Below are 16,791 nucleotides of genomic sequence, written 5' to 3'. Positions count from 1 at the left end.
TTAAGCGAGTGCAACACCATGACTCAGAGCAGAGACCCTCCAAGATGGTCTACTCTATGATATCAGGCTTTTCATCCCCATCTTCCAGTGTGGTCATTTCCTGTTATAACAAGTGGACAGCACTAACAACACATTTAAATGCAGCCCTTAAGTTGCACTGATAACACATTGGGAGGTTCTGTTAGCAAACTGAACTGCAATCCATTTCAACTTGATCTATGCAAAATCCACCGTAGGCATTTAAGTCAATCAAGACAGAAGCCTCAGACGTCAAAACAGGCCAGTTTGCTTGCATATCTTTAAAAGTATAGAATCTCTTGATTATCTTTGTTAGATTTCACCTACAAGAAAACTGCAACAGATTTCAAGGAAGCTACTAGCAGTCTGTGGTTACATCAAACAACTTCCAATTATTTATCATCAAGTACTACATTTAGCACACTTCCCCCATCTGTATAAACCTTATCTGTGTCATCCAGCTTCTTACCTTGACATTACTTTCCATGGTGAGAAAACTGAAGTAAGAGCAGCATCAACCCCTCAATCTGCCCCAATAGTGTGATGACTGACTAACTTCTCTGTCTCCCGGATACTTATAGCACAAAAATTACCAGGCTGGAATCCTCAAATGCCAGCCTGGGAAGGAGGAGGGGGAGGTGGACTAGTTTTGGACTTTGAACGAGAGAAAGGGGGTGGGGTTAAGAAGGGCCAGGAAGGCCGGGTGTGGTAAAGGCAAAGGGGAAGGGGTGTACATTTTGATGTCAGGAATCTCCAGGGATTTAAACTTTAAACTCCGGAATGGACAAAGATGTGGGTGTGTAACTGAGTTTCTTCATGTGTATATGGGTGTGAAGATATTTACATGCAATAGATTATCCTACTTACGCGTGAATGCACACATGTGCATGGACGAACTATGATCTGAGCGTTTTATTTCGGGAAAGATAATCACAATTCTAGAATGGTGGCTGGATTGTCAGGCCTGCCTGTGTATGTCAGCCACATGCAGAGATCCATGTTAATACCATGACTCAATTGTTAGACTTTTGGGAACAACTTAAAAGTCATTTTTACTGTCTTTTGTCTGTCAGCATAGGATGACAGCACCCTGTTAGTGCATCGTGAAGATAATCTCCCAATCCAATTCAGAAATAGGCTGTTCTCTAATAAAACAATGGGATTACGTGAGCGCGAGTACACGAGAGAGATGGGAAGAGACAGACTGAAATAGAGACGGATACGGAGAGCACTTTGAGAAAAAGACGCAGCGACAGGAAAGGGAGGAAGGAAAAGAGTTTGAGATGGAGGGACAAGGGGCACTGATGGCTGATGTATGCAGACAGGCAGGCAGGTCTAGCTGGAGCTGCTGCAGCCGTGTGAACCCCCTCCACCCCTTCACCCCTCCACCCTCCCTCGCTTGTTCACTCATTTGCTTAACAAGTTCACTTGTGCGTAGGCCTTCATCGGGTATGGCTGTCAAGTGATGCGCGAGACTGGCCTGCGGAACTGTAGGCCCTCGCAAGCTGTTCACCTGCATTCCTCCCACCCCCACACACCCACACCCACACACACATGTAGACTCACACACACACACACATACACACACACACACACGCACACACACACACACCACACACACACGTACACAGGTGCACATATTTTTCAGCATACGCAAGGGCACACACGTAGCACTGGCATCCAATAAGGTCAGTAGTGAGAGCAAATGGTGTGTGAATTCTGGGCTCAAGCTGTTATATTTCCACGATATCAGCTGTGGAAATGAAATGAAAATGGTTTCATGGCCTGGTCTGTTTCTTTGTCTCTTTGTTTTGATAACCAACTGATTGTTTAAGTTATTTATCGAGCAAAAATGTCAAATATTCTCTGTTTCCAGCAACAAAATCAAATATCAGGATATTTTTGACCAAATATCTCGATATCCATACTGTGACAGTATCCTTGGAATGACTACTGACACTCTCAAAAAATATAAACACATTGAGATTTTTGATATATACTTATCAATAATGTGGATATAATGACTAAGTGGGTAAAGAAAAGTATTGGATCCAGAACAGTCAAGAAATTGCATTACTTCACTGTATTGCAGGCTTTAAAATCCAGGAAAATACAACACTTTTATCATATCCCAATAAAATCATAAAAAATTTAGTAAAACAGTCTGTTATCCTGTAAAATATGCTTAATGGATCTTAAAAAATAACACAGGGTTGTGTTTCACAGCAGAAACCCAAAGTATATTTTCAGATCTTTTATCAAATCCAAGTAATTCATAGTGAGAAGGTGAATTGTACATGCGAGACAAGATACATGGTATGATAATGTTGAAATATGCTAAATTAAAATGACTGATTTGAGTGTGAGAATTAAAAAAAATGAGGGCACAAATGTATTTTTCAATTAAAAGTTTCCGGGCTCTGTATTTGGCATACTATATACAAAGCTATTACTAGATTATTAAAGAAAATCCCAAATGTTATTGAAAATAATCGTTATATACAGTCCCATTTGATTTTGACTTTAGTTGTAGGGTTATATAAGTGAAACAATACAGGAATAAATTATACTATTATCTACAACTGTTCCTCTTATTTTGTCTAATTACTATACAGTATAATTGTGACTGCTGATGTGAAGGATGAGTTCTTGACATTTACTGTATCTGCATTACTATCTTCTTTCTCCCAAATACGAACACACGTCAGACACCATCGTCCATCTTTTCCACCTCTCTCGTTTGTCCTTGTTTCTCCTCGTTGTTTTAGCCCTCTTCACTCGAGGCAGCATTAACAAGCGTCATCTCTGTGGAGTCGCCCTCAATCCTCGCACTCCAAGTGTGCCGCTCCAACAAGAGTGGGCAAAAGCACACAAACACGCACCGCACCACACATATGCAGCCTTGACAAGCATTATCATCCCCCCTCCGCTCGTTTTTCCCTGCTAGCACGGGGAGCACGCTGCCTCAACGAGCCTCATCATCAGCTCTTTTCTCTGCTGGTTTCTGCTTCCTACAAATCCATGACAAAGCTGATGAATAAGCCTCATCAGCCTTTTCTCCTCACCTCGTTTCACAGTTTTGCTTAAAGTTCCCCTTCTGTCGAGAAGTTGCACCACTGCACTTTAAACATGCGCAGGTTAGAGCGGTACATCACTTTTAACTACTGAAGAATGTCGACTATAACAACAGACCAACTAACATTCATTTTCAGACCAACAGTGTTTAAAAGCCATCGCTGACTAATGCAGATGAGATGTTGTTAGTGTATTCCTTTTTTTAACCCTAGTTGCATAACAATTATAACTGTATGCAACCCAAACCCTAAAGATTAACTGACCATTGGTTTAATACCCTATAGACTGCCCTTTTAGAGTGAAACAAAAAAAAACACCACCCTCAGTGATTCAACAAAAAACAAGGAAAGATAGAAACTCAGTTTGTTACAAAGTTCGGTTTCTCAAACCTGTCCTGAGTGAACCCTCTTCATGCAAATCAAGAAAGAATCTCCGGCATTGTCATCAGCTCTGTTCAGTTCTTCCCTCAAGAGTGAACCCTCTCCCAAATGAATTAAAAAAGGATCTGAAACATCTCTGAAGCTGTCAGAGTTACCTCCGGTACCAGTCAGTGATCGTCTTTGTGCACAGATTACTGTCTGGAAGTTATTTCTTTTCCTTTGGACACACGTCAGATGCATGTTACTCTGCGCCGAGGTGTGGGGGACTGTTTTGTATTGCTATTACAGATTTTGAGTTTGATGATTGAAATTGAAAGCGCATTTCGATAGATTTTCAATTTAGAATCAAAATGGTGACACCCCCTAATGAATACAGTGAAAGATGGCACCACTATACTTACATGTCCAGTAGTATTGTTGTAATTATTGAGTTTTTGTGTTGTTTCATAGAGTAAAACTGAGATACAGTGTAATGTATACAAACACCTGATCCAGGATTCTGATCACTGTCTGTTGTCCTCAACCGAAGCCAAATATGAATAAATCACTCAATCAAGAAGGATACATTTTATTGATGGTCACTTTATCTATCCATTAATTGTTAGAAGCCAATGCAAGCACAATGGTAAGCAACAGAAGGCAGCCAGAAACTAAGCAACTGAGGTAACTCATTCAGGGCAGAAATTAAAACCACACCTCAACTGAGGCAGACCATCAGAAATCTGGATAATATTAGAACCATGTATCCCAAATATGCTCAAAGTAAGCCAAAAAAAAACAAACAACTTCCAACTTCCTTTCAGGACCCCAAAATAAGAACAAACTTGTAAATGAGACATGCCACTAACAAATTCAGGTAGACTGCTGATAGAAGCAGCACGTGACATGACAGATGCACTGGCAAAAATACGAATTACAGTATGGAACTAAATATTGGCAGCACATCCAGAATAAATGAACCTATTATATAATTTTCATAATACAGGCTTTTCCCAGTGTTACTGTTAATATCTTGAAGGCTAACAGCAAAGGCAATACAACAGCCAGTACACAGTATAGATGAGTGTCTTTAAAAAGATGAACAAATGCTAGCTGTCGTGAATCAGTCAGTCTCTGGAATGTCGGCAGAGTCAGTGATTGTGCCTGACTTGAAAAAGGAGCCGTCTCCAGCTGAATGTGAGACTAACAAATGAGAGTAACACAAAAGGAATATATAAAATTGCATTCGAACAAGGAAGTGTAGGTCAGTAAGTCAGCCTGTTAGTAAAGATCATTCACTGTTACTTTGCAGCAAAAAACCGTTTTAATGAGGAATGCTTTTAAATAAATTTGCCCTTTCAAATAGAATTCTTAAGTGCACAAAATAATACATTTAAATTTATACATATTTATAACCTTGTAAATGTACATATTATATTTCATAAATTACTTTTGGAATTTAAAAGAGGAAAATGACATTTAAGCCTTTTTTTCTGTGAATATTTGCCGTTTGCAGATTCAAAACCTTTTTCAGACTCTAGGCACAGTTTTGCCTGTTGTATCTTTAATATGTGTTTACAAGTTTAAAATCTTATCTGAGAAATTAACACTCTTTAAATTTGCCTTACAGAATGGCTCTAATAAGTAGGACACATAAGCAGCGCAGCATTTTTACAGCTGACTCTGGCACAACAAGTCCTGCACAGTAAGTCATTTCAGTTACAGTAAAGGCTTGTGTCCATATCAGTACAGTAGGTAGGGTGACAGTGACCTTCTATGCTAATATCCCACAGTGCCAGAGCTGCACTTTAGCACCTCACTAGCCTGCATCTGAAGTGGCTTACTGCCATTTCACAGAGGAAGTAGATCTGAATTCACCACAATGGTCCAGTTAGTTCCGGTTTGTAATTAAGAGTCCCAGGAACTTAAAATGGGCAACCACTCCAGTGTGGCACAGTCAAAGGTCAAGGGCTTTTGAAAGCAAGCATGCAGGCAAATATGACCTTGATTACTTTTGGAAAAACCCAATTTGGTTGATCTGGAAGTATCTGTCATAGCTTTTGGTGTGTTTTTCTCTTTCTTCCTCTCTGTCTGTGTTTGTCTTGTAAGTGTGTTTCTGTACTTTTGGCCCGAGGTCGGTACCGTGCAGGCCTGCTCACACATGCTGGAATATAGCCTCTATCAAACCAATGGCTAAAGGTTGGAAAATGTTGCCCTATGCCACTGAGGGGTTTGGACAGTTCATCTTCAGTATGACCCCAACATTCTTCAGTAGGGTGTTTTTGCCTGAGGACAGAAACTCTAGCTGGGCTAATAAACCACTGTGTCACCTACTCATAGATGCATTTTAATCATAGAGACTTATTACATGTGTCTGTGTATGCGGATTCCATGTGGGGATGAGACACACTTATTTCTTTTCCCCTTTTCAATGCATAAATACAGGGAATACTTAAATCTTCTTTCAGCTTTTTATTCAAACCTGATGGCCTCTTCCTAACACAAAGCTAACCCAATGACTTTTGACAGTCTTGGAGTGATACTGAATGAACAGTTGTAGCTGCCTCTACTCATTGTTGTGGAATGGAGCACTGGAGCATTATATAACTGCTTTTCATTGCAGGAAGACCTAAAATAAGGTGCTCAATGCTGAACCACCTCAAAGATGAGCCCTTTAACCCCTCTCCTTCCCTTGTTGCCCCCAGCTGTTGTCTGAAACCCCATCCACGTCATTTTTAGCACCCCCATAGTAAGAAGCACATTCTAAGGAGCATTTTGTGCGCACACCACTTTAGTTGTCAGTTTTAGCACTTCAAAACCTACAAAAGATGACAAGCTCAATTCTAAAAACTCAAAGATATAAGCATGTCTGAATGAAAGCAAAGAAAACTGAATTTCTGTGATGTACTTATTTGCTTTTTTACCAAGAGTTAACAGCCAGCTGTCCATTAGCTAAGCTTAGCATGAGGCCTGAAATTGGCCAAACACATAATTAAAACAATAGAATAAGTCAATTTGAGCGCTTTAGAGATGCTGGTTGACTAATTGGTTCACCTTCAGGTTCTGGTTGAGTTTTCCAACAATTTGGAAGCTATGGCAACAGCAACAACTGCAACAGTAAAGAGTTCTGAATTTAGTACAGCTCATATTTGCACGTCTGAAAGGCTTTCTTCTACACAGGCTGAGGCTAAAGGGTGTTTTAGCATTCTGACATACCAAATTGAATGAAAAAATAATCATTTTGAAGTTCAAATGATTCAAACTGATGGCCATAACATAAACCTATACCACTGTTAAATATTCTGGTGGCAGATATGTTTCTATGTTTCTATGAAAAATAATGAATATTCTCAGCAGCACCTCCAACTTCACAACCCTGAGTCCCAGGTCATTTCAAACTCAGTTTTTCCTCATCAGAGAATTTGCATATCTACGCCCATTTACAAAAACAGGAGGTCATAAGCAACCACCTATGCACCTCCCCAGCCAGCCATTATCCATCATTAACTCTTCTAACTCGTCAGTCAACCCCGCAAACATCCGTCCGCCCAACCCTGCCCGTGTAGCTGTGCGTTGTATGACCGCGTGTCTCTGCAGGCAGCTGTGAGCCCGCAAGCTTAACTTAGTGAAGTCAGAGGGAGACCGAAGGTTGGAGTCACCACAGGGAGATGGACAAGGGGCACACACACACATACACATACACGCACACGCATATACTCTCTATATCTATTTCTGGCTCTCTTTTCCACATGTGTCTGTTCCCTTGCTTGCTAAGCCATAGCGCAGTGAGTAAACACAGCTACTTTGCACTTCCGCTCCATAAACTGCAACACCTGCCCCCAGATGGGCAGAGTTTGTGTGTGTGTGTGTGTGTGTGTGTGTGTGTGTGTGTGGGCCCCTGCTGGCTTCCTACGCAAGATGTAGTGTATTGAAGGGTGTAATAGCTGCTACCATTATGATAAATATGGCATCCATGGATGTTCCACAGTCAATTCCATTTCAATAAGTTGCAAAACACTTTCCTGATGACATGTCTTTTTTAAAATTCCTGCCAGAACTACTTATGCTCTGTCATTCAACTAACATGAGATATTAAAGAAGAATAAGCATAAACCTGTTAAACCGATACTGAAACCATGACAGCCTCCAGGGCAGATGGGCTAAATATGTCTGCGTACGTTCTTACAGGGGACATAAACAGAAAAGGTAGGTGTTTGAATGCGACAGCTCTGGATGAATGCCACTATAGCCTAAGAATTTGCACTTTTCTACATAACAGGCCTCATCAGCTTCTTGGCAAGGCACCCCGTGATTCAGAAAATCTGCTTATATACAAAGAAAGAATTTGGGTCAGTATGCTGAATCCATTTCTTTGAGTTTTGACTATTTCCAACTAATAGTGATTGGCTAAGATTCAAAAAGAAGAAAAAATTAGTTTACTGTCCGGCCTAATGGTCTCAAAGTGTATGGAGATGGCATGCAAATGTGCAGTTACGGTGAAATTAAAAAACACTCAAATATGTGAACAATGAAATGATGAAATGATGTATAATTTCCTGAAATGTCACCGCAATGACTGCTGCTGTCCTCTGCAAATGGAAATGGTATCCGATCTGATCCTTTCTTTCAGTAAAAGGATGTCAAAGCCAATCACCAGCACTCACTTAGCAATTACTAGATCCATCTGAACTCCTTATTACTCCAATTATTAGTCAAGCATGCCTTGAAATCACACATGACCTCAGACTATTGTCCTAACACGGTGAGCTTGGTCTACCGCTGTGACGCAGGACTTGACCCGTGTAATGACGGAGGAAATGAAGGAATGGGGCTTTGATTGGACATTTTTTTTTTTTCTGTGTTTTTTGCAGTCAGAAAAACTACTTCTGAGGCCAGACATTGGGTAATTTTAGAATCGGGATAAGTATTTGTGATCAGGAAAATGCCTGGGTGGAGTGGGAGGTGTGTGTGTGTGTTGGGGGGGGGGGGGGAGTCAAACCAGCCTCAAAGCTGCCATTCAGCTTGTGTATCACTCTGTCAGGTGTCTTCAGGTATGACTGTAAAGTGAAGACTGGAGACATTTTGAATTTGAAGTGTTGCCTAACATAAGCTCGACAATTAGCAACATTTACATTGATCATCCTTCTTTTTCAATGAGTATTTCATCAGCTGAGCAAAGTCACATCCTGGAAAAAGATAGTTGAGTGATATATAGAACTGGTATTTTACCATCTGGGACCCAACAATTCACTGTCCTTCTCCAGGAGGTTACATGTTGTTGCTTTAAACACAATAGGCTGGAGAAATAAAAAACTATTTTGTTTTATCACAGATGTTTTGTGGTATCTTTTATCGTTCTATCGTTATAGTTATACAGCAGCATTTCACGGAGGTTTCTTTTTCTCAACAGCAACTCTGAAGTTTTATCGTTGCTTCCTCGCAGTTTAATTTATACTGTTTCATGGTGGTACACGTGCACTTACAGTAGATAATAATAATGATACGTCAGGTGAGAATGAAGACATCTCAAGTGCTACGTTTACAGAAGACGATTGTCAAAGAACTGACCGTTTCAAAACGCAAGGTGCAAATTATTGGTCTAGTGAAATGTGGTGGAACATAAAGCTGCATTCTCGTCTCAAAGAAATGCACTACAGAATCTCAATGCTCAATGATAAAACTGGATGTGCGCTGAGTGTTGAATATATTCTGCTGTTTCGAATGCCAGAGCGTACATTACGTCTTTCTAATGTGTACATGTTAATGAACCTCTCTGGCTTTCTGTATCCCTGTTCTACAACTTTGAATGGAAAAGTACATCACAGATGGTATCTGAAAAAAACAAACACTCCGGGTGGCTTCAAGATGACATCTTCCCCTCTGCAGCATGTCACGAGATAAACGGCCCACATCCACAAACTGTGTACATCCAACAAATATGATAAGAGAAGGTGTGGCACGACAATTCTGTCCAGTTCACCGGGAAGATTTCATTTAAATTGACAGGTTTCTTTCATCGTGGTCAATATTTATGGACCAAAAATGTGCACTCATATGCACACGCAGCTTTTGCTTGTAATTATGTTGTGCCTACACAGTCCTGTCAGTCAAAGCTTTGGGAGAAATACGGAGAGCGTGTGTTAACAAATCTAAATGGACCAGAATCAGCGGATTAGCATGTGGACTGCTGTAGAGTTGTCTGTTGTGAGTGCTGCTTTAGGGAATTGTTCTCACTCTGCACACACACACACACACACACACACACACACACACACAAGCACACGCACACCTGTGTATGTGTTACTGCCACGAGTGCACACACAGACTCTCTCTCTCTCTCTCACACACAAACACACACACACACACACACACAAACTCTATGCAGCTTTAAATAACTTCAACCTTCCACCCACAATCCATCCCCGAATTTTGTTGTGCTATTGTGTTGGCGTGTGCGTTGTGTGTGCGTGCCCAAAACTTTCTGTGCCTGTGCTTATATGTGTGTTTCTATGTGTGTGTGTGTGTGTGTGTGTGTGCGCGCGCGTGTGTACTTGCCTACAGAACTATAGCAAGCTGACTCAGCCTTGACAGTAGCAATCGGAAACAGGAGACAAGAACTTGGCTAACAACATGAGCCGGCAGCAAGGTCGGAGGCACACACACTCTCGCGCGCACACACTTTTTTGTCTTTACCTGCCGTAATGGAAGTGACTGTATATTTTATCTTGAACGGATCAGAGGATTTAATTGTCTCCGAGTGTTTCAAAGACAGTCGACAGTTAAGAAAAAGAAAGCTGAGCGAGGGACGGATGGATGTGCCAAAGTGTGCGATTAAAGCGGCTTGTGGGGGAGGAGGGCTGGGGAGGGGGTGTGGGGGGCATAAATATCGGCCTTTTCTGGACGCTTCTGCTTTTCTACTCTGTCACTCTCTTTCACACACACGGCGGACCAGCCCACTTCCTTACCAACCCTACTCTCACAGCGCTGCCCGGACTTCCCACTGCAATTACTTATAAAAACTTTTCAGGGCCGCCACACGTGGTCTGGTTTTTAAAGAGCTGCATCCCCCTCCTCACGTGGTGCGGGGGGTATTGAGTCGTCACAGACCCCCTGAATGATCACCGAAAAATAAGGCGGCGTAGACAATAGCTCGTCTTGATGAATTCAATTCTTTCAGGACCCTGTACCGTTGTCCAGGCAGCTCCGGGCAAAACAATCGTTGCTTTGATAGTCCAAGAAACACACACTCACTCGGTTGCTCTTAGAAACTTCCTCTAACTACTTCCGAATTAGGATCTAAAGATATCATACATCCGACCGGAACTTGGGATACGCTCAGTTTTTTTCGTACTCCTAGAAAGTCTCGAAGTCTCGTTTCCGAAGTCTTCTAACGAGATGCTTCGGGGCGGCTTAAGCCGGTGTGAGGCGCAACTAATAAAGGAGAGACAACAGCACGCTCTCTTGTGATGCGAGTCAAAGAACAGGACAAAAACAAAAACAGACAAACAATATGACAGCTTGAACTGACCTGGTCTGCGGTGGAGGCGGCAATGGTGTTCGAATCGGACATGATTTGACGCTGTGACCCAGTGGTGCTTCTCTGCTGGCCACTGTAGGCTCCTTCATTCACACCTTGCCTTTCAGTTCCGCAGCGAAAGAGGGGGGAGAAAACACAGTATACCCTCCCTTTTGCCCTGGCTTGATTAATGCCTGAATTACTTTCACCTCATTTCATCTGATGGAGCTCTGCTTCCTCTCCGCCTCTCTTGCTCATTCGGCATGGTAGCCCACTCTCTCTCCCCTCTCTCTCTCTCTCTCTCTCTCTCTCTCTCGCTCGCTCTCCCCCCCTCCCTTCCTTCTGTGATTCCAGCACTGCCTCCCCTCCATCCATCCCTCCCTCCTTTGCGCTCTTACTTTTTTAGTCACCCCTCCCTCGCTTTCTCCTCACACTCTTTTACTTTCTCTTTTTCGGCCCCCTTCTTCTGTCGTATTTCACCATTTCGGGAATATGCGCCCTCCCTCCCTTCTCCTCCGCCGTCCACCTCCCCCCCCCCCTTTTCCCAACTCCCACCACCTCCCCAAAAAAAAAAAAAGACACAGGAGAGATCCACAGTCTTTTCCCTCTACCTCCACAATGAATGGCTCGTTGTCACTCCAGCACCTAGGCTGAATACAGAACAAGTAAGCGGGAGAGAGGAGGACCGATGGTGGTGGTGGTGGTGAAGGGGACAGGGGGGTGTTAAACTTCTAGTTAAGCTGGCCGGAGTAAAGAGGGGGGAGGTCTGGAGCACCCATGGGCTACGGCCAAGCTCTCTCTCTCCCTCACTCTTTCTCCCAACAGATTAAAGCTGGGAGACAAAAAAAAAAAAAAAAAAAGTGAGGAGCCCACAAGTGAGGAGCCTGCACGCCTTCCACAGGACTCCCCTGTCCCCCCTTCCTTCTCCCTGTCTCTCTTATTTCTTCCGTTTGTTTTCAGGGGCAGCTGCTGCAACCCTGCAGACCACCAACAACTTCCCTTTCAGCGGCACTTGACTCTTCCAAATCCTCGTCCGTCTCTACACCCTGACATTGCCAATGCCCCCCCCCCCCCCTTCCCCCGCCTCTGCCGTGTCACACCGAGAGGCCGGTCGAGCCAAAGCCCTCCTCCCTCGCCTCGCCCGCGACGTGTTCACAAAGTTACACCCTTTCAAATTCAAGCGCTTCCCTCCTGAGCCTCTGTTTTGTTGCACACATTGTTGTGCCTGTTTGCCACCATATGGCTAATGGCTACCCACAACAAAAAGAGCGAGGAGAAAGAGAGGAAGTGAGGGTATGAGAGAAAAAGGTAAAAGTGCATCCGCAACAAGGGCCGCAATTGAGAGATCAACAAAAACATCACTCATGCAGCAGAACGAGACGAGCCGTCTTTCAGCGCGTCACTCAGCGTCAGTCCTCTGACTGGATGCAGTGCGAGTAATGTCAAAAGTTGACAAGCAACTGGCACCCGGCCTAATGGGTGTTTGATAGCCGTGGACAATAGCCGCTGCCGCTTGAGTGGAGGCCCTCCAGTTATGTTTAACACGAGACGAGCAACGCAGACAGGATGCTATTCATTTGTCTATCAATTCAGAGGATTAGAATCTCACAGGGGATCCAATAAAAGAATCATTACCATATACCCGCCCTATTCAGTGTGCTGAGAGGAAGTGCTGAGGGCAATGAAAACAAGTGCACCCAACAAATACCCTGACATGTTGACGCATTTATAACAGACAAATTGTTGTTCAAGAGGTACTATTGCACTTTCTCCATTACCTCTCCTCTACTGCAATTGATAACCGTTATTTCAAATTATTTCGAGGACGTTAATTTGGTAATAGTGAAATAACAAGACATTTGAGTACAGAAACGCCAAACCAAGTTTGAAGTCATTCAGAAACTGTGTAACTTTTACCTAAGTCATCAGCAAATGTCACACTCAGTATGTGTCTTAGTCACATCGGAACTGGACACCTTTTAAAATCAAATTTAACAGATCTGAATAAAGATTTTTTTGTAAAAAAAAGAATCTGCAATCACCTGACATACTGTTATATTGTATCTCCATTCTAAGGCCCAAATATTGGCATTAGTGTTGGCTTTAAATACACAGTAGCAGTCATGCCATAGCAATGGAAACATAGCTTGTACCCTGCGTAGCTATGCTGCAGAGTATGCATCAAAATGTTGCAGGGTACACAGTGGCTACAGAGCTACCAGGTGGAAGCCTCATTTTCGTCGTGTCGGCCTGATGCTGGTTGAGATTGTTGATTGTGAAGAATAAAAGGCTAGTAATAAAAGGTTACTTGCACAGCAACATGGGACATATTTTTGGCTCCATATATATATACACACACACACACACACACATATATATATATATATATATATATATATGAGATAGAAATAGAGATAAAGAGCCTCCTGTATGCACACATGCATCGCTTGGGGAGCTGCTGTCAGGCTTGCAAACGATGTGTATGTGTGTTCCCATTTACTTCAATGTGAGAGCATTTCTGCGGCGTGAGGTCATTGAAGGCGCTCCTCACTTCTTTAAGGCACTATTTTTGGGCTACGACAAAGAGTTATAATAATACAGATGAGTGTGTGTGCCTGCATGTGTGTGTTCGTGTGTGCATTTGAGGACTAAACTATAGCAGATCATTAGTTCCTCCACAGGGATCCAGCCACTTCTTACTAGCTCTGCCTTAGGAGGGTCTGTCGGCCTCAGATTAGGTCATATCTAATGAAAGGCTTAACAAGTGCACCCACCCACACATACATACACACACATTTAACTACACTTTAATCATGCAGGCATTAAGTGTGGGCGCATTCACTGAAAAACCCAGTATGAATTTGGTAGGGGACAAACAGATCCTAAAATAAATGCTTGTTGTGATTGCAGTTGGCTGTTTGTGGAGAGGGGATGACTTGTTTCGTTAAGTAATTGCTATATTATGTTTGGTCATTTAGCTCTAATTAGAGAAGCCCAGATGCTGCTGCTGATATTAAACGCAACTTGTTAAAATTCTCACTTGTGTCTTCATATGCGATAGCAAAACGGCCTGCAGGAGAAACAATGTGCACGCTGAGGATTTTTAAAGGTACTGAAGCCTGTTGTTACTGACACCAAGAGTCTGAACTGTTCTCACAGCTCACTTCCAACTTAAGTGCACCTCCACGTCCACCCACTGCATACAAGCACATCTTTATTGCGTGCATGGGGCTGCTTATTAGGTGCTGGGGGACTCAAATGAATCATGTATTTACATCTCAGGGAGTGGGTTTGTTCAGTTTGGCTCTCCAGCCGACTAAAACTACTGCCTATGGATAAATAAAGAGCACACCTATTTGATCAAACTTGATTTGGCTTCCCTTCAGCTGTTGTTACAAGGACAGTATGTCTTAACTTCGGTTGAAATCATTCTGATACAAGACTCCAACATAACTGTTTATATGGACGTGAGTGATTCAACAACAACTTGTGAGCCTTTTGGCCACAGAGGCATTCAACAATCTTTAAATCTTTTAAGAACATGTTTTTTCATCCTGTTCCCGAGGCCACCTGCCCTGCAAGTTTTAGATGTTTCCCAGCTCCAACACAACCGATTCAAATGGCTTGTTATCAAGCTTCAGCAGAGCTTGATGATGAACAGGATTGAAAACAATGTTTAAGAACTCCAACCAAAAGATTTGTGTCCACTTTTGCAGCATTTCATTAATTAACCCAACAGGATGCGAACATGCGTAGAAAGAATATGTCTATTTATTGAATATTAGGTGCTAATATTTTCTTATTGAGATAATTATCAAAAGTTTACACCAACCCAATAAACCTGATTGAAATGTCTCTCAGATTAGACCGGATCAATTCAGTGCCTCCTGGTTGAGAAAGTTACATGAGAAACCTTTAATGTGACTGAGCTGTTAATCTGGTTATTAGTGAAATATCAGGGTCCAAGAAACAAAGCTGTTGTTTATGACAAAATAGCATGCTTTTCAAATAAGTTTCCTAGAGAAGATATATTTTATATATAAAATGATTGTCTTGTTATTGTGGTATATCTACCCTTATCCTTCTGTGAGGTACAGTCATGTTCTGTGAGGCGTTGAAGATAAGACTCCAACTCTGTCTTATCTGAAGGCCGTGTACAGTCTCTCTTGAAATACTCTCAAATACACCTTCACAACGGACAAAAAACATCCACAACATCTGGGTTCTGTATTTATCGGCTCCAGCTCTTACTGGCTGTGATGGAAACATGATTTCTTGTCAGACACACTAATTTTAGCCGCTTTGGTTTTTCAGTAATGTAAATGTGAACAGTACCGCAGGTACTGGCTAAATTAATCATTTAATCATTGTGTCTACAAAATGTTGGAAAGATGTGAAAAAATATCATCAGCTTTTCAAGGACTATCCTAAACCTTAAGATATACAGTTTGTTATTATAGAAGACTAAGAAACACACATTCCATTTAAATATAAAGCTGTCACTTTAAAACTCCCTTCATTAATTGATTATCAGACTGTTAGCCAAGTCCCCCCCCTTCTTAGTGATGGTAGCTTCCCCTAGTTAGGACAAGCCAAAATGAACAGCCAAGAGCAGAGAGCAGAACAATCACAATGGCATGGAGCAGATACACTGATAAGGTCAGAATGGATCTCCTCTGTTCCTCGAGGCATTCCTGTCAACTTCCACGCACATGCCAGCATCCATTACATCTAAACCTAAGGCCAAACACAGACGTTGATCCTGAACCCCTCCACTAAACATGCAACACAAACAACAGATGGCAACTTTTAACAACGTACAAAGGTACAGGGAGAGTGAGGAATAAAAGCAAAGATAGAAGGTCTGGTTGGCTTCCTTTTTTACCATTTCCCTTTTAAGCTGCTGCTCTGGCAAACCAATATCCTCACTGATGGCCGTGACAAATGTGCAGTCATTTGAAGATTAATGTAGCCTGGGTCTCATATTTCCTTAATAAGCTTTTACAGTTAGACGTCTAAATCGAGCAGGTAATAAAATGTGCTTGCGGCATGATTTCATGCACACTGTAATTAGGAGGCCAGTTGGAGTTCCAGCCACACAAACAAATGATGGAGACAGATGAGGTGGCAGCGCAATTACAGTCGGGGCTGAACACAAATGTACGTGTAGCAGTGGTTAAACTGCTTTAAGGGACACTGACATCAATTGTTTGAGCTGTCATGGGTTGGCATAGGTCAAGATTTTAACTTCAGTGGGGGATCAGTGTGTTACTTGTGGCCCACAAAGTAGGAGCGACGGGGCGCTGATTAGCTCAGTTGGTAGAACAGGCGCCCCACGTACAGAACCTTTGTCCTCGCCACAGCTTCCCCAGGTTCGAGGCTCAGCCTGGGGCCCTTTGCTGCGTGTCACGCCCCCTCCTCTCACCCTGTTTCCTGTCATCTCTGAAGCTATCCTATCAATAAAGCCATGCAAAGGCCAAAAAAACTTTCAAATAAAACAATGTAGCAGCGATACTGGAAGGTGGTTGAAAATAACTGTACTATATCTTGTCGCGTACCTCAACTTTTTAATCGTACCACACATTCAGTGACACAAACACTGCACTTCCTGTAGCTGCAACACAGCACTGATACAGCTGGTGTTGAGCAATACTAATAAGGATAATAGTTCTATAATAGATATCTCAAATGGACTAGGAACAAATGAAAAAAAAAAGCAGGTATAATTTTTCCATAGTTTGTTTCCTAATGTTCAGTACCCTACACTAACAAATGACTACTGAGAGAGTCCATTTAAGGGTCTTCTGTAAAGTCCAGTTTCAA

General features: G+C 42.4%; 1 protein-coding gene across 4 annotated transcripts in view; it reads right to left on the bottom strand.

Annotated features, from left to right (window-relative positions):
* Nucleotides 1–16,791, bottom strand: part of slc6a9 (solute carrier family 6 member 9) — a 77,887-nt gene that overhangs the window by 36,377 nt on the left and 24,719 nt on the right. The window contains exon 1 of one of the 4 annotated variants that reach the window (XM_030403511.1): nt 10,981–11,285. The exons of the other annotated variants lie outside the window; for them this stretch is intronic. Coding sequence (XP_030259371.1) covers nt 10,981–11,022 — 42 coding nt within the window. The 5' untranslated portion in view covers nt 11,023–11,285. Of the gene's footprint in view, nt 1–10,980; nt 11,286–16,791 lie in introns of those variants that run through there. 4 annotated transcript variants of the gene reach the window in all.

This window comes from Sparus aurata, chromosome 21 (genome assembly GCF_900880675.1).
Source record: "Sparus aurata chromosome 21, fSpaAur1.1, whole genome shotgun sequence".
NCBI classification, from domain to species: domain Eukaryota; kingdom Metazoa; phylum Chordata; class Actinopteri; order Spariformes; family Sparidae; genus Sparus; species Sparus aurata.
Note: the sequence above shows the minus strand (reverse complement) of the source record. Positions and strands in the feature narration are given on the sequence as shown.